The 19,304-nt window shown below is 43.7% G+C and overlaps 1 protein-coding gene across 1 annotated transcript in view; it reads left to right on the forward strand.

Annotated features, from left to right (window-relative positions):
• Positions 1-14,735, forward strand: part of LOC121288965 (fatty-acid amide hydrolase 1-like) — a 98,046-nt gene extending 83,311 nt beyond the window's left edge. The window contains exon 15 of the mRNA XM_041207828.1: positions 14,571-14,735. Coding sequence (XP_041063762.1) covers positions 14,571-14,735 — 165 coding nt within the window. The remainder of the gene's footprint in view (positions 1-14,570) is intronic.
• The last annotated feature ends 4,569 nt before the right edge of the window (positions 14,736-19,304 follow it).

Below are 19,304 nucleotides of genomic sequence, written 5' to 3' on the forward strand. Positions count from 1 at the left end.
AGCTTCAAGGAAGTTGCAGGGTTTAATCAGGCCAAAGTATGGCCAAAGTGGTATAAGAGATTCACTCGATTTCACACCATTATCAGGTCTCGCAATGAAGCCAGACTGTGAGCAAGCCAGTAAACTTCTGTCCGCAATGGGCAACAGTGTAGATAACATTATATTTACCCTGGGGATTGATGAGGGAAAAGTCACATTTTCGAAAGTCATTGATGCATTGAAGAAATGTTTCAATCTCAGCAAGAACACCATCGTGGAATATGAAGTTCAATAAACATACCCAGAGACATGGAGAATGCATCATCGCATTTATCAATGATTTGTGCCGAGGAGCAGAATACTGTGAGTATGGTAATCTGAAAGAGGAGCTAATTCACAACAGAATAGTTGTTGGAGCAATGGATGATGCATTAGCAGATAATTTGCAGTCCCAAGAAATCTTGACACTGGTGAAGGTGGTTCAATTAAGTAGGCAAGCCAAGATCAGGAGGCAGAGCCGATCAGTGGTCAAGAGAGGGGGGGGGGGGGGGCAGCTCAAATCCCAAAGTAACAGATATAGTTGAATTTGTCAGACAAAATAAAGGGAAAATAAAGAGGAGAAACATGTGACATGAAAAGCAATTAATGCGGCAGCCCAGACTAGTTGTTGCTGACGTGTAAGAGAAAGGTACAGGCATGGGAATTGTCTCACTAAAGATGCACAATGCCTTTGGTGCAAAAAGATGGGGCATTTTCAGGCTGTATGTTGCTGTAGAGAAACAGGGAGAACACTCAAAAAGAAAAAGTTTTAAAAGGAAACAGAGTCCATGAAGTTGAAGATTCACAAGACATTGAGATACCCTTCTTAGGAGAGTTTAAAGAAGTGGAATCTATTGGAGTGCAGAGATCCTGGTAGAAGGTCAAAGGTCACACTTAAAATTAGATACTTTTTTATTATTCATTCATGGGTTGTAGGCGTCACTGGTTAGGCCAGCATTCATTGCCCATCCCCAGTTGCTCTTGAGAAGTTGGTGGTGAGCTGTCTTCTTGAAGCGTTGCAGTCCATGTGAGCTAGATACACCACAGTGCTGTTAGGGAGGGAGCTCCAGGATTTTGACCCAGCGACAGTGAAGGAACAGTGATATATTTCCAAGTCAGGATGATGCATAGCTTGGAAGGTAACTTCCATGTGGTGGTGTTCCCATTTGTCTGCTGCCCTTGTCCTTCTTGATGTTAGTGGTTGTGGGTTTGGAAGGTGTTGTCTAAGGTGACTTGGTGAGTTCCTGCAGTGCATCTTGTAGAAGGTTCGCACTGCTGCCATTATGTGTTGGTGGTGGAGTGAGTGAATATTTGTGGATGTGGTGCCAATCAAGCGGACTGCTTTGTACTGGATGGTGTCAAGCTTCTTGAGTGTTGTTGGAGCTGTACTCATCTAGGCAAGTGGAGAGTATTCCACCACACTCCTGACTTGTACATTGTAGATGGTGGACAGCTTTGGGGTATCAGGAGGTGATTATTTGCTGCAGGATTCCTAGCTTCTGTCCCGCTCTTGTAGCCACAGTATTTTTCTGGCTAGTCTATTTCAGTTTCTGGTCAATGGTAACCCCCAGGGTGTTAATAGTGGGGGATTCAGCGATGAAGCTCTTTCTTTATCCTTCTCCCTTCCTGGAATTCCTGTTTCAGCTTCCTTTCTTTCTCCTGCCTTTCCGTTTGCTCCCTTTGAAAGCTCTTTCTCTTTCCTTTTCTTTGTCCTTTGGCTCTATCCTTTTCAATTCTAAATCTCTTTCTTTTTCCTTTTCATTTTCTTTTGCCTCAAGTTCAAGTTTTTTCAGTTCCTTTTCATGTTCAAGTTGTTTCATTTGCAATTGGATCTTAGCTAACCCAATTGACTCATGGAGAATGTGCTATTATCGCAACTATGTCTGATTTCCTCACCTCTTCGTTTAATTCTACCTCCAGCTTATCCACCAATTTTATTAACTTGCTCTTGGTTAAGTTCTGTAAACCAGTCAGTTACATTTTCCATCTGTAAAAAAAAAAACCTTAACAACTTACAAAGCCATTTTGAATTACAACTAGTACAATGTACCTCAAAGCAACTCTATCCATATGTCCTGTGCCTCTTTACCTCCATGTACTTGTCTTATAAGGATTCACAGATCCCACCTTATGCCGATAATCCTTGATCAATTATTACTCCGCATCCAATCACCCACTGTCCATGTTTCAAATCCCGCAAGAGCATTGAATTTGTTACGATCGCAGCTGAGGTTACCCCTGGACAAGCCTGATCCCAGGGTAGAACCCAGCTTGATAGATCCCAACTTTTATTTATTTGTTTAAATACGTAGAGCGGGATACTGAACAGAGTCACCGGAGTCAGCTGATGAACTTTTAACAAAAGCATAAAACATTTATTAAACAAGTAAAGATAAATTATTTTACAATGCTCCTTCACCCACAACTATACCTTTACAGATATGTACAGATTTGTAAGGATCATACAAGTTACAAAAACTATCTTATACTCTTCTGTTCATAATAAGTACATAGACCATGTAAACCAATTGGCAACCTATAGTCAGGCACACTACACTCTGAAACCAAGTGACAGATGTCACCTCAACCAGGTGCTATGAATCTCTCCTCAACTCCTCCCAGATGCTTGTCAGACTATGAGCCAATCAGCCTCACTGATCTCCGTCTTTCACACAATGGGTTTCCAATCTCCACTCTCAAAGAACTTGCTTGGAATCTTCTCCCAAACTGACACTTTCTCTCAGATGCCTTCTGCAAGGGTTCACCTCAGGGGTTTCAAACTCTCCTTCTGATGTTCCTCTCCCCTGGGTCACTGCACGCATTCAAGCTTTCTTCCATGCATGCTGTCTCGCTGACTCGGCTGTCACCAGTACATCACTGTCTCACGTGCCCATAGTAAAGACTTATAGACCTTCAGTCTCTTTGGACTTTCTGACTTCCTTTATCTCTTTAAGCTTGAAGCTTAGAGCCTTTCTCTGACCCTCACTCTTAACTTCACTTAACAGGATCTTTCCAGGTTCCTGTCCTTCCTTTGACTAGAAGGTCTGCTTGGGACTTTCTCGTGTTCCACTCCTCCAGATTTCTTGGGGAATTTCTTCTTTAGCTTAGGACTTACCATCTGTCCCCTTTGTTTCATATGTTCAACCAACTTTAACTTGGAACTGGCTATCTGTCCCTTCTACGCTTCTTCTGCCTGGCAGCTGTCTTCAAAATTAACTGCACTCAAACGGCTTCCAAATTAAACTCAGAGATAAAAACAAAAAAACTGCGGATGCTGGAAATCCAAAACAAAAACAGAATTACCTGGAAAAACTCAGCAGGTCTGGCAGCATCGGCGGAGAAGAAAAGAGTTGACGTTTCGAGTCCTCATGACCCTTCGACAGAACTTGAGTTCGAGTCCAGGAAAGAGCTGAAATATAAGCTGGTTTAAGGTGTGTGTGTGGGGGGCGGAGAGATAGAGAGACAGAGAGGTGGAGGGGGTTGGTGTGGTTGTAGCGACAAACAAGCAGTGATAGAAGCAGATCATCAAAAGATGTCAACAACAATAGTACAATAGAACACATAGGTGTTAAAGTTAAAGTTGGTGATATTATCTAAACGAATGTGCTAATTAAGAATGGATGGTAGGGCACTCAAGGTATAGCTCTAGTGGGTTTTTTTTTATATAATGGAAATAGGTGGGAAAAGGAAAATCTTTATAATTTATTGGGAAAAAAAAAAGAAGGGGGAAACAGAAAGGGGGTGGGGATGGGGGAGGGGACTCACGACCTAAAGTTGTTGAATTCAATATTCAGTCCGGAAGGCTGTAAAGTCCCTAGTCGGAAGATGAGGTGTTGTTCCTCCAGTTTGCGTTGGGCTTCACTGGAACAATGCAGCAAGCCAAGGACAGACATGTGGGTAAGAGAGCAGGGTGGAGTGTTAAAATGGCAAGCGACAGGGAGGTTTGGGTCATTCTTGCGGACAGACCGCAGGTGTTCTGCAAAGCGGTCGCCCAGTTTACGTTTGGTCTCTCCAATGTAGAGGAGACCACATTGGGAGCAACGAATGCAGTAGACTAAGTTGGGGGAAATGCAAGTGAAATGCTGCTTCACTTGAAAGGAGTGTTTGGGTCCTTGGACGGTGAGGAGAGAGGAAGTGAAGGGGCAGGTGTTGCATCTTTTGCGTGGGCAAGGGGTTGTGCCATAGGAGGGGGTTGAGGAGTAGGGGGTGATGGAGGAGTGGACCAGGGTGTCCCGGAGGGAGCGATCCCTACGGAATGCCGATAAGGGGGGTGAAGGGAAGATGTGTTTGGTAGTGGCATCATGCTGGAGTTGGCGGAAATGGCGGAGGATGATCCTTTGAATGCGGAGGCTGGTGGGGTGATAAGTGAGGACAAGGGGGACCCTATCATGTTTCTGGGAGGGAGGAGAAGGAGTGAGGGCGGATGCGCGGGAGATGGGCCGGACACGGTTGAGGGCCCTGTCAACGACCGTGGGTGGAAAACCTCGGTTAAGGAAGAAGGAGGACATGTCAGAGGAACTGTTTTTGAATGTAGCATCATCGGAACAGATGCGACGGAGGCGAAGGAACTGAGAGAATGGGATGGAGTCCTTACAGGAAGTGGGGTGTGAGGAGCTGTAGTCGAGATAGCTGTGGGTGTCGGTGGGTTTGTAATGGATATTGGTGGACAGTCTATCACCAGAGATTGAGACAGAGAGGTCAAGGAAGGGAAGGGAAGTGTCAGAGATGGACCACGTGAAAATGATGGAGGGGTGGAGATTGGAAGCAAAATTAATAAATTTTTCCAAGTCCTGACGAGAGCATGAAGCAGCACCGAAATAATCATCGATGTACCGGAGAAAGAGTTGTGGAAGGGGGCCGGAGTAGGACTGCAACAAGGAATGTTCCACATACCCCATAAAGAGACAGGCATAGCTGGGGCCCATAGCCACACCTTTTATTTGGAGGAAGTGAGAGGAGTTGAAGGAGAAATTGTTCAGCGTGAGAACAAGTTCAGCCAGACGGAGGAGAGTAGTGGTGGATGGGGATTGTTCGGGCCTCTGACACTTCCCTTCCCTTCCTTGACCTCTCTGTCTCAATCTCTGGTGATAGACTGTCCACCAATATCCATTACAAACCCACCGACACCCACAGCTATCTCGACTACAGCTCCTCACACCCCACTTCCTGTAAGGACTCCATCCCATTCTCTCAGTTCCTTCGCCTCCGTCGCATCTGTTCCGATGATGCTACATTCAAAAACAGTTCCTCTGACATGTCCTCCTTCTTCCTTAACCGAGGTTTTCCACCCACGGTCGTTGACAGGGCCCTCAACCGTGTCCGGCCCATCTCCCGCGCATCCGCCCTCACTCCTTCTCCTCCCTCCCAGAAACATGATAGGGTCCCCCTTGTCCTCACTTATCACCCCACCAGCCTCCGCATTCAAAGGATCATCCTCCGCCATTTCCGCCAACTCCAGCATGATGCCACTACCAAACACATCTTCCCTTCACCCCCCTTATCGGCATTCCGTAGGGATCGCTCCCTCCGGGACACCCTGGTCCACTCCTCCATCACCCCCTACTCCTCAACCCCCTCCTATGGCACAACCCCTTGCCCACGCAAAAGATGCAACACCTGCCCCTTCACTTCCTCTCTCCTCACCGTCCAAGGACCCAAACACTCCTTTCAAGTGAAGCAGCATTTCACTTGCATTTCCCCCAACTTAGTCTACTGCATTCGTTGCTCCCAATGTGGTCTCCTCTACATTGGAGAGACCAAACGTAAACTGGGCGACCGCTTTGCAGAACACCTGCGGTCTGTCCGCAAGAATGACCCAAACCTCCCTGTCGCTTGCCATTTTAACACTCCACCCTGCTCTCTTGCCCACATGTCTGTCCTTGGCTTGCTGCATTGTTCCAGTGAAGCCCAACGCAAACTGGAGGAACAACACCTCATCTTCCGACTAGGGACTTTACAGCCTTCCGGACTGAATATTGAATTCAACAACTTTAGGTCGTGAGTCCCCTCCCCCATCCCCACCCCCTTTCTGTTTCCCCCTTCTTTTTTTTTTCCCAATAAATTATAAAGATTTTCCTTTTCCCACCTATTTCCATTATATAAAAAAAAAACCCACTAGAGCTATACCTTGAGTGCCCTACCATCCATTCTTAATTAGCACATTCGTTTAGATAATATCACCAACTTTAACTTTAACACCTATGTGTTCTATTGTACTATTGTTGTTGACATCTTTTGATGATCTGCTTCTATCACTGCTTGTTTGTCGCTACAACCACACCAACCCCCTCCACCTCTCTGTCTCTCTATCTCTCCGCCCCCCACACACACACCTTAAACCAGCTTATATTTCAGCTCTTTCCTGGACTCGAACTCAAGTTCTGTCGAAGGGTCATGAGGACTCGAAACGTCAACTCTTTTCTTCTCCGCCGATGCTGCCAGACCTGCTGAGTTTTTCCAGGTAATTCTGTTTTTGTTCCAAATTAAACTGCTGTTTCTAGTTTTTTCTATGTGTGTGTCTGTGGGTGGGGCCTGCCTCTCTGAACCCCTGTTGCTAGGCAACAGCCCAGGATTGGATACACAAGGATATACTAAAAACAGTGTATCGTATAATACTAAATGCAGAAGTGAAACCAATATGCTCATATACACCCAGAAAGGTTCCACATGCTTTACTTCCAAAAAGAAAGATTAATTCAATGGTAAGACAAGCTTCATTTCATCCGTAAAACAGCCAACAAATTGGTGATCAGGGATGATACCAGTTTCGAAGCCAAATTGTTCTATAAGAATATGTATTGATCTCAACAATGCTTTGAAAAGAGAAGCCTATCCAATGGTTTCAGTAGATGAGAGTTTAGCAAAATTAGGAAAGAGCTCAATATTCTCTAAATTAGATGCTATCGGCAGGTTCAGGCAAATAACACTAGAAGAGGAGCCCAAACATCTCAAAATTTTATAAAACCATATGGAAGATTCTGTTTTAACAGGTTACCCTTTGGAATAATATCAGCACCAGAGATCTTTCAAAGAACAATATCAAATCTTTTAGAGGGCTCACATGGTGTTGTTTGCCACATGGATAACGTGTTGATACATGGGTCCACTCAAGCTCAGCATGACAGAGTGTGAGCAGTGCTGAGAAGATTACAAGAGGCAGGATTGACACTCAACAGTAAGTGTGAGTTTTCACAGCCATCAATCATTTTTCTTGGTTGCATAGTGAGTGTATCAGGAATAAAAATTGACGCACTGAAGACCAGATCATAAAAGAATTTCCAGCTCCAAGGGACATCAGGGAGTTAGAAAAGCTCATAGGAATGCTGAATCAAGTGGCAAAATTTCTAAGAAAAAAATTAACAGAGCTCAACAAGCCACTACATAGGTTGTTACGCAAGTCAATGATATTGGGAAGAAGCACATCAAAAATCATTCGAAAAAATGAAGGAGAGGCTGATGACACGATATGGAATTACCTACAATAATAACAGTGGAGACATCTGCTACAAGATCGGGCACAGTACTTTTTCAGACATGCGAGAAATTTGCTGACTACGTCTTCGGTCCCCACATTATGATAGAACCAGATCATAAACCTTAATCACAGTATTGAACTTGAAAGAACTTGCAGCGATGCCATCAAGAGTTCAAGGGTTTAAGTTAAGATTGAAAAGGTTGGTTATTGATATGGTATATGTTCAAGGGAAACAACAGAGCACAGCAGACATATTATCATGCATTGAAACAGAGAACCCAGAAAAATGCAATATTGAATTTGTGGAAGATTGACGAATTTGCTATTATGATTGTTCATACTTTACTGGCAACTACACAAAGACTAAGTGAAATCAACAAGTCTCAAAAATCAGATGAGGAATGTAAGCAGATCTGAGGATTTTGCATTAAAGGATGGCCAACATATATACCACATAATCCTACCGTGAGACCATATTTTGAGCAGAGAGCACATCTGACAGTGATTGATGATTTACTGGTATACGATGATAGAATAGTAATCCCAAGAGCACTGAGACTTGAGATCTTACAACGGCTACAACAAGGTCATTTAGGTATTATCAAGTGTGGAGTCAGAGCACAGTATTCGGTTTGGTGGCCGGGTCTCTCGAAGTCATTGGAAGAAATGATATCCAGATGTATTACATGCTCAAATCACAGAAAGAAATCAAAATAACCGCTACTGTAATCTTCTTTTCCTATAAGGCCATGGGAACACCCAGGATTGGATTTATTTGAGCATAAAGGGAAAATGTTCATAATAGTAGTAGATTACTACTCGAGGTGGATTGAACTGAAAAAGTTTACATGGTCACAGATCAGAAGCAGTGATAACATCATTGAAAGATATTTTCCCAGTTGATGGGATTCCTAATAATGATTCGTGAATGTGGAGTTTCAAACTTTTACAGAATTATTTGGATTTGTTCACACAACAAGTTCACCAATGTTTCCTCAAGCTAATGGAGAAGCTGAGACAGGTGTCAGGACTATAAAGGTATTACAGAAATCGCATATGAATTAGGAGTAGGCCACTCGGTCCCTCGAGCCTGCTCTTCATTCAATAAGATCATGGCTGATCTGATTGTAGCCTCAACCCCACATTCTCACCTGCCCTGATAACCTCTCATCCCCTTGCTTATCTAAGAATCTATCTAGCTCAGCATTAAAAATATTTCACTGCCATTTGTGGAAGAGAGTTCCAAAGTCTCACGAAGCTTTGAGAGAAAAAAATTCTCTGTCTTAAATGAGCGACCCCTTAATTTAAAACAGTGACTCCTAGTTCTAGATTCTCCCACAAGAGGAAATATCCTCTCCACATCCACCCTGCCAAGAGCACACCCCCCCCCCCCCCCCCCCCCCCACCCCCTCCCCGCCAATCGCCCCCCCACCCCCGGCTAGGATCTTAAGGTTTTCAAACAAGCTACCTCTTACTCTTCCAAACTCCACTGGATACAAATCTAGATGGACCAACCATCCCTCATAAGGCAACTTGCCCATTCTTTGTGTTAGTCTAGTAAACCTTCTCTGAACAGCTTCTAACACATTTACATCTTTCCTTAAATAAGGAGACCAATACTGTACACAGTACTCCAGGTGTGGTCTCACCAATGTCCTGTACAACTGAAGCATAACCTCCCTACTTTGCACTCAATTCCCCTCACAATAACTGATAACAATCTATTAGCTTTCCTAATTACTTGTTGTACCTGAATACTAGCTTTTTGTGATTCATGCTCCAGGACACCCAGATCCCACTGCACCTCAGAGCTCTGCATTCTCACACCTTTTAGATAAAATGCTTCTTTTTTATTCCTTATGCCAAAATTAACAATTTCACATTTTCCCACATTATGGGCTGAATTTTGCCGTCGGCGAGCGGGGGCGAGGCCCACTCGCCGATGCAGGATGACGTTGGGGGAAACCCCCGACGCCATCCCACTCCATTTAAATATTCAGGAAGGCGGGCCCGCAGCAACATCAGCTGCAGGCCCACTGAGCTGTCAATGGCCAATTGAGGCCATTGACAGGATCTTTAAAACAATTAAAGGACCTGCCTGTCCAACCTGAAGGTTGGTGGAGAGGCCAGGAGCCCCGGCGGGGAATAGAAAAAACATGAAACCTCATCCACTGGCGGGATGAGGTTTCATGTAGGGATTTAAAAAGTTTAATAAAGTTTTAGTGAAATTTATGAATATGTCCCATCTCATGAGGGGTACATGTTAAGGATTTTTTTTTCTATTTTTAATGTTTTCACAACTGTCAATGATCTCCCTGAGGCAGCATTTTACCTCAGGGAGATGTGAGCTCTTTTGTGCGCATGCGCAAAAGAGCGCAATCTCACATTTGGGGAATCCCCCCTGCCCGCACAGGAAGCGCATAGCGCTTCCCGCCGGGTGTCACGCTGGGCGGGCCTTAATTGGCCCGCCCACTTAAAATGGTGGCAGGGCCTGCTTCTCTGGCGGGGAGCACCTCTCCGCCCGTCAGAGATTGGGTCAGGCCCGCCCACCCAGTAGGCAGAAAATTCTGCCCTATACTCCATCTGCCAGAACTTTGCCCACTTGCTTAACCTATCTATGTCACTTTGTAGTTTCCGTATATCCTCTTCACAACTTACTTTCCTTCCTATCTTTGTATCATCAGCAAACTTAGCAACTATACTTTTGGCCCCTTCATCCAAGTCATTTATGTAAATTGTAAAATGCTGAGGCCCTAGCACTGATCTCTATGGCACACCACTCATTACATCTTGCCAACCAGAAAATGTCCCATTCATGCCAACTCTCTTCCCTGTTAGCTAGCCAAACTTTTATCCATGTCAATATGTTACCCCCTACACCATGAGCTTTTATTTTCCGCAATAATATTTGATGTGTCACCTTATCAAATGCCTTCTGGAAGTCTAAGTACAGTGCATCCACTGGTTCCTCTATATCCATAAGTTGGTTAAACATGATTTCCCTTTCACAAAACCATGTTGACTCTGCCTGATTGCCCTGAATTTTTCTAAGTGTCTGCTATGACAGCTTTAAAACTAGATTTTAACATTTTACCTACGACAGATGTTAAGCTAACTGGCCTGAGGTTTCCTGTTATTTGTGTCCCTCCCTTTTTGAATAAAGGAGTTACCATTGCTACTTTCCAATCTAATGGAGCCTTCTCCGAATCAAAGGAATTTTGGAAAATTAAAACCAACGCATCAACTATCTCACTAACCACTTCATTTAAGACCTTAGGATGAACTCCATCAGGACCTGGGGATTTTTCAGCCCGCAGCTCCAACAATTTGCTCAATACCACTTCCCTGGTGATTGTAATTTTCCTGGGTTTCTCCCTCCATTCCAAATTTCCTGATTTACAGCTATTTCTGGGATGCTACATGTACCCTCTATAGTGAAGACCAATGGAAAATACCTATTCAATTCATCTGCCATCTCCTTACTTTCCATTATTAACTGCCGATACTCACTTTCTACAGGACTATTTTCACTTTGAAAGAATGAGGATATCGAACTAGCATTCTTGAGTTATAGATCCTCACCCTTGGAGAATGGATTGGTTCATTGCGAGTTACTCATGGGAAGAAGGTTACGGACACAGATTCCTATGTGTCCAGACACATTGATGCCACAGGTCAAAGATGCAGACTTAGAGGAAGTATGAGAAAGAGAGGAAACTTGCTGAAGTAAATAGATAAAACACTATGATGGCCATTACAGAGCAAGAACATTATCAGATCTTCGACAGGGAGTACTGGTTTGGATCAGAAATCAATTGAGATTTGGAGAAATAGTGGAGAAATTGCCACACCTGAGATCTTACTTGGTCCAGACAGAACAGGGAACAGTAAGTAGAAATAAGAGAGCCTTGATTGCAATTCAGCAACAGATTGAAAAGCAGTGACCAGAGAGGTTAGTCATCAGAAATGAAAGAAGGCACGGAAGCAGGTGATCCCGAACCATCTACTAGTTCGAATTCTGTTCAACAGCATCCAGAGGATCAACCGCACAATGAGATAATGCCATGTCTATTCCCTATAAACAAAAAGACAATGAAGTACGGGACGCTTGTGAAGGCACCACAAGGAGGAAGGAGAGAGAAGAGAGAACAAGAAGAGGACATGGAGAGAAGAAGAAAAACATTTACCTAAGAGATCAAAAAGACACTACATTCTCTATGAGACTTCAAAACACTAAACTCTTCAGAATAACTAGGAGACTGAAGCGTTAGCTTTCCAGGAACTTCTGAGAACGTTGAATTCTGAACAGAGATTTGGTGTGAAGATTTAGTCTCATGGAGTATCTTAGACTAAATCCTATAAAAGGTTAACTCTAATAGTCTGTAATGTCATAAAAGGAAGTGACATATATTCATGTGATTGTAGAGTAGGAGAAAGCGGTGTGGAAAGAAGCTAGTGTAAGGGAGTGTTCTCAGAACTTAAATATGTTACAATAAAGTGAGAGTGTTTGCAGCTGGCAGTCTTCAGGGGTTATTGAAACTACTCCCAACCAACAATATAATAACAATGGATGCTCCATTGTTGAATGTATTTAAGGCTGGGATATTCTTTTGGTCTCTCAGCGGATCAAGGAATAAGGAGAGTGAGACAGAAGATCAGCTGCAATTGTACTGAATGGCAAAGCAGGCTCAAGGGGCCATACGGACTACCTCTGCTCCTATTTCTTTTGTTCTTGTGTTTTTTTATTCAAGATGACATTGACGCTCCTATGGCATGAGCCTTCATTTTATCAAAGGCTTTCTTAAAATCCACTTGGACAACATATAGTGATTGCCTCATCAACCCTCTCCAACAAAAAATTCAATTAAATTAGTCAAGCACAATCTGTCTTTTACATTGATAAAAACAAAAAAACTGCGGATGCTGGAAATCCAAAACAAAAACAGAATTACCTGGAAAAACTCAGCAGGTCTGGCAGCATCGGCGGAGAAGAAAAGAATTGACGTTTCGAGTCCTCATGACCTGTCTTTCTTGGACTCACTCAAGTTCTGACGAAGGGTCATGAGGACTCGAAATGTCAACTCTTTTCTTCTCCGCCGATGCTGCCAGACCTGCTGAGTTTTTGCAGGTAATTCTGTTTTTGTTCTGTCTTTTACATTGCCTTTCCTGGCTCTCCTTAATTAACACAAATCTCACCAAGTGCTCTTTTCCCCCTGATTAATGATTCTAAAAACTTAGACACCACTGACTTTAAACTGACCAGCTTGTATTGCTAAGAATGTCCCAATACCGAGATAGATAGGTTTTTGATTGGTAAGGGGATCAAAGGTTACGGGGAGAAGGTGGGAGAATGGGGTTGAGAAACTTATCAGCCATGACTGAATGGTGGAGCAGACTCGATGGGCCCAATGGCCTAATTTCTGCTCCTATGTTTTATGGTCTAATACCCTTTCTTGAATAAGGGTGTCACATTTCTCAAACTCCAGTTCTCTAGCACCTCCCCTGTATCTAGGGAAAATTGCCAAAATGAAACAAAATAAGGGAAATATCAAATAGAGTTAAAGTGAATAGGCTCATGAAGAAAGGTGGAATCTGAAGGACAAATGAAATGAAGCAACTTTCTATTGGTCTGAGCCTCTAAACACTCATGGCTGAATCAGTTTGAAGTGAGCTCCCTCTCTGCCCTATCAGTTGAAGTAAGTTACCCTAAGTAAGTAAGTTGCTCTATCAGTATGATGAAACAAAAGGGGGAAAAAATGAGTGTAGGTTAAAAAGACTGAAACTGAAATAATTATGAGGCCATAACTAAGTGCCATAAGTATAAGATCACCAATAAAGCCAATAAGGAATTCAGGAGGAACTTCTTTACTCAATCAGTATTAGAATGTGGAACTGTCACCACAAGGGGCTGGATTTTACACTCCTCCACAACGGGTTTGAAGGCGGAGGTGGGTTTGTAAAATCCAGCAGGTGGCCCTCCTGCCACCTACTCACCCACCTTCTCCCTGTCTGAAATTTTACACGGGGTGAGAGAAGCATCTGGCAGCCTGCCCACCCTTGGGCCTATCAAGTGGCCATTTAATGGATTTATCACTCCCCTGCCAATGACTTACCCGCAGCAGGGAGGTCATGCGAGATGCCCAGCAGTTTTATCTCCATGGACTGATGTTAGGCATATGGGGGGTGGGGGGTTGGGGGGGGGGGGGGTTGGCCCATCGGAGGCATGCCCTCCCCCCCCCCCACCAAGGTCATACCTCCCCTTCTAACCTCCTCCAGCCTCACAAACCAGGACTCCAACCCAAACACGTTCCCTTGTCTGGGCTGCCAGCCTAGCCCCAGTGATACCCAAGACTTACCTCTGGGCTGCTCTTCGTTGGACTGCCTGTCGTCACAGCAGTGGCCACCACTCCTGCCTGGTGCTGCTGGTACTACAGAGCTGCCAGCCATCCAACCGGCCAACAATGCTTTAAATTGGGGCTTTCTCCTGAGATCAGGGTGGAAGTCTCATTTTTTAACATAATTTATGCTGCTCCCAGTGTTAATATGCTGTGGGGCAGCTGTCAAGATCATGGGTGGACCCGCCACTGACTTTTTAGCCAGGAGGAATGTGGACCATTGGGTCCTGTAAAATTCAGCCCAAGGAGTAGTTAAGGTGAGTAGGATACATTTATTTAAGAGGACGGTAGGTAAACACATGAGGGAGAAAGGAACAGGTTTTACAGATAGGGTCAGATGAAGAGGGTGGAAGGAGGGTCAAATGGAGCATAAACACTGACATGAACATTTGGTCTCACTGGCCTGTTTTTGTACTGTACATGTCATGTAAATACAATGTAGATATGTGAATTAGGATGCAAGGCAAGTCACATGATGAAGGTACAAAGTGCAACATTTTGATGATAAACTCTGACTTCTGGCAGTATTGTGATAAATGGATTTTGCTGTATTACTTTTGTCATGAAAGTTGCACATGTTGACCTAAATTAAATCAAATGTAAATTTGACTGGAGACTTTTAACTCCTGCATCAGTAAGCTATTTAACCTAATACTAATATTTTTGGTTTACATGTGTTTCAGGCTGTGTCAGGAGGTGTTGGTCTTCCTTTAGCTGTGCAGTGTGTGGCCTTACCCTGGCATGATGAGCTCTGTCTTTGTTTCATGAGGGAAGTGGAAAACCTTGTCAGAAAGAATAAAGGAACTCAGCAGCACCAGGAAGAGAGTAACCAAAGTGTTCGTGCCTGATGCTCAGTTACTTAATGAGCAAACCTTGCTCTAAGGTCAATTTTTAAAAATTAGTCATACAGTGCCAAAGTGCTCAATTCGCAATTACATTTATAGTTACACAGCAGTCTTGCTTTTATAGCTATTTCACAGATGATGGTAGGGTAATTATCACCTGCCATTGATCTCTGCAACTCCTTGTGGTCAGTTTTCTGGATGATGATGGAGCACTCAATGTTTGAACAAATTATTCTCAAAAACTGAGTAGAAATGTGAAAAATAAAAATAGGTGTGCAAGTTGATTGCTAATCTTTGTGACTGTTGCTTCTTCAACATACTAGTGATAGGGCTACTAAATAATTCAAGAGCATTACAGGCAGATTTTGTTGCTGCATTTACACCAGTGTGAAAGGTAGGTTTTAAAAATAGCCTGTTTAAGGTTACTGAAGTGTAGACAAGCTCTTTGTTAAAGAAAGAACTTTCCTTATATAGCACCTTTCTTGATCTCAGACATCCCAAAGTGCTTTATAGCCAACTAAATACTTTATCAGAATATTGTATTTCAGCTTGTATTGCAGGAACCACGGCAGCCAATTTTTGCACAGCAAGGTCCCACAAAGAGCGAGAGGTGTTCATTGAGGGACAATTACTGGGAGGAGATCAGAGAGAACCCCCCCCCGACCCCGCTCTTCTTCCACTAATGCTATAAGATATTTCACATCTATCTAAGAGGGCACATGGATCTTCGTTTACCTTCTCAACTGAAAGAGTCATGTAGCACTACTTCAGTCATCCTTGATTATGCACTCAAGTCTCTGGAATGGGACACGAACTGATAATTTTCCGACTCAGAGGTAAGTTTACTACCACTGAGCTGACACCTAAAGCACTTAAAGAGTTAACAAAGAGATAAAACCAAAAAACTGCGTATGCTGGAAATCCAAAACAAAAACAGAATTACCTGGAAAAACTCAGCAGGTCTGGCAGCATTGGCGGAGAAGAAAAGAGCTGACGTTTTGAGTCCTCATGACCCTTGAACAGAACTGAGTGAATCTAAGGAGAGGGGTGAAATATAAGCTGGTTTAAGGTGGGGGGTTGGGTGGGGGGAGAGAAGTGGGGGGGTGGGTGGTGTGGTTGTAGGGACAAGCAAGCAGTGATAGGAGCAGATAATCAAAAGATGTCACAGACAACAGAGGCGTTGAAGGTGGTGATATTATCTAAACAAATGTGCTAATTAAGAATGGATGGTAGGGCACTCAAGGTACAGCTCTAGTGGGGGTGGGGTGGAAAGGCTAGCAGGGCATAAAAGATTTAAAAATGATGGAAATAGGTGGGAAAAGAAAAATCTATATAAATTATTGGAAAAAACAAAAGGAAGGGGGAAGAAACAGAAAGGGGGTGGGGATGGAGGAGGGAGTTCAAGATCTAAAGTTGTTGAATTCAATATTCAGTCCGGAAGGCTGTAATGTGCCTAGTCGTAAGATGAGGTGCTGTTCCTCCAGTTTGCATTGGGCTTCCCTGGAACAATGCAGCAAGCCAAGGACAGACATATGGGCAAGATTAATTTTGCTTCCAATCTCCACCCCGCCATCATTTTCACATGATCCATCTCTGACACTTCCCTTCCCTTCTTTAACCTCTCTGTCTCAATCTCTGGTGATAGACTGTCCACCAATATCGATTACAAGCCTACCAACTCCCACAGCTACCTCGACTACAGCTCCTCACACCCCGCTTCCTGTAAGGACTCCATCCCATTCTCTCAGTTCCTTCGCCTCCGTCGCATCTGTTCTGATGTTGCTACCTTCAAAAACTTCCTCTGACATGTCCTCCTTCCTTAACCGAGGTTTTCCAACCACGGTCATTCACAGGGCCCTCAACCATGTCCGGTCCATCCTCCGCACATCCGCCCTCACGCCTTCTCCTCCCTCCCAGAAACATGGTAGGGTCCCCCATGTCCTCACTTATCACCCCACCAGCCTCCGCATTCGAAGGATCATCCTCCGCCATTTCCGTCAACTCCAGCATGATGCCACCACCAAACACATCTTCCCTTCACCCCCCTCAGCGGCATTCCATAGGGATCGTTCCCTCCGGGACACCCTGATCCACTCCTCCATCACCCCTACTCCTCAACCCCCACCTATAGCACCTCCCCATGCCCACGCAAAAGATGCAACACCTGCCCCTTCACTTCCTCTTTCCTCACCGTCCAAGGGCCCAAACACTCCTTTCAAGTGAAGCAGCATTTCACTTGCATTTCCCCCAACTTGGTCTACTGCATTCATTGCTCCCAATGCGGTCTCCTCTACATTGGAGAGATCAAACGTAAACTGGGTGACCGCTTTGCAGAACACCTGCGGTCTGTCTGCAAGAATGACCCAAACCTCCCTGTCGCTTGCCATTTTAACACTCCACCCTGCTCTCTTGCCCATATGTCTGTCCTTGGCTTGCTGTATTGTTCCAGTGAAGCCCAACGCAAACTGAAGGAACAGCACCTCATCTTCCGACTAGGCACTTTACAGCTTTCCGGACTGAATATTGAATTCAACAACTTCAGATCTTGAACTCCCTCCTCCATCCCCACCCCCTTTCTGTATTTTCCCCCTTCCCTTTGTTTTGTCCAATAATTTATATAGATTTTTCTTTTCCCACCTATTTCCATTATTTTTAAATCTTTTATGCCCTGCTAGCCTTTCCATCCCACCCCCACTAGAGCTGTACCTTGAGTGCCCTACCATCCATTCTTAATTAGCACATTTGTTTCGATAATATCACCACCTTCAACGCCTCTGTGTTCTTTTGTTCTTTTGTCTGTGACATCTTTTGATTATCTGCTCCTATCACTGCTTGCTTGTCCCTACAACCACACCACCCCCCAACTTCTCTCCCCCCACCCATTACCCACCCCCCACCCCCCACCTTAAACCAGCTTATATTTCACCCCTCTCCTTAGATTCACTCAGTTCTGTTCAAGGGTAATGAGGACTTGAAACGTCAACTCTTTTCTTCTCCGCCGATGCTGCCAGACCTGCTGAGTTTTTCCAGGTAATTCTGTTTTTGCTAAAGAGTTAACACTCTATATTTACAAAGTACAATTATTGAGTGCATTGTTCACTGTATTGCAGAACTTGTGTTCCCACTGATATGAGAGATAAGTGGAGACAAAAAAAGCCTGTTTTAAGATTTCTGAAGTAAAATACTCTTGTAGGAGTAATAAAAGTGTCAATAGTTTATACTTGTGCAGTATTATCTCTTAGTAACCCATTTGTTATAAAGTGCTTTGGGATATATCAAAGATCTGATATGGTGCTATATAGATGGAAGTGTGTTTTTAAAATATTTGCACACAGAGTGTCGGGATTATGATAAGGCACTTGGTAGTGAGTTCTGCTGGTGAAGAAGGAGGACAGGTAAGTAAGATCAAGAGTTGTGATGTGGAGGGGGCATTAGACATGTGGTAGTTGGCCCAATGTTTGACCATTGCTAATGAGGATATGAGCAGGGATGGTTGGAGGGTAGGTGGGAGACAGGTCTAAAACTTCTCTGGTGGCCAGGAATGGATTTAGGTGGGTAGGCCTGAGCATTACGCTTAAACCCAATGCATTGTGCCAAGAAAAGAAAACACATTAGATGACCAATGGCCAGAGGCCGGAAATAAAAGTCGGAAGGTAAGCAATTCTAGCATGGCAGCCAGATGTTGACATATTTTTCCAATATAAAGCGTTGACATGAATTTTTCTATTTTAAGTGTTGACATAGAACATTGATTCAAAATGAAAGGGTACCTATCATCATGGAAAGAGATTTGTAAGAGCACTGCCAAGAGACCGTGATGGTAGTGTGTTTTGATTGGTTCCTTGAAAATAAATATCTTAGTTGTTTGACCAATCTGTTTGAATGAGTTATCATATTTTGAGTTCTCAGTAGAAATAAAGTAGAAACTGTTTAACTACTTAGAATTTAGTGGAAAATACAAAAACTTCTACCTGTTTAATTTCATTCATCAATATATTGTTAGGAAATAGAGAGAGTTTAAGTAAGTTATATTTGTATTTATGGGTGTTAGGGATGACTTTTAGATTTAAAGTTTAAGTTTGATTTTTGTATTTCCATACCTGTGTTAAGAAAAGGTCAAGCTGAGTTTAATTTCACTTAAAAAAGTGAAACCTGGGATCTAGTTCCATTTTGAGTGGAGACAGCAGGTGTAAAGCTGTTTGTATACCTGCATTTCTGATGAGTTTTACGACTCTAAGAGAAGTTAAAGCAAACACAAGAGTAGAAAAAAACTGTGCTGTTGCATAACGACAGGTGTCCAGAGAGGCAGGCTCCACCCACACACAGAAAAGCTAAAGAGAAAGCAGTTTGAGTTCAGTTGACAACAGCAGCCAGGGAGAGACTGGAGCAGAAGGGCAAATATGAAGTCTCAAACTAAAGTTGAAGCCAGGACTCCAGAGAGACTGGACCCTGGGAGAGGGAGCTGCAGAGTGAGAGCAGATTTCCCAAAAGAACTGAAAGGTCTCAAGACCAAGGAGTGAGACAGAAATAGGAGAAAGTCCCAAGAAGACCTTCTAGTCCAAGGAAGGACAG

Source organism: Carcharodon carcharias, chromosome 16 (assembly GCF_017639515.1).
Source record: "Carcharodon carcharias isolate sCarCar2 chromosome 16, sCarCar2.pri, whole genome shotgun sequence".
Taxonomy (NCBI): domain Eukaryota; kingdom Metazoa; phylum Chordata; class Chondrichthyes; order Lamniformes; family Lamnidae; genus Carcharodon; species Carcharodon carcharias.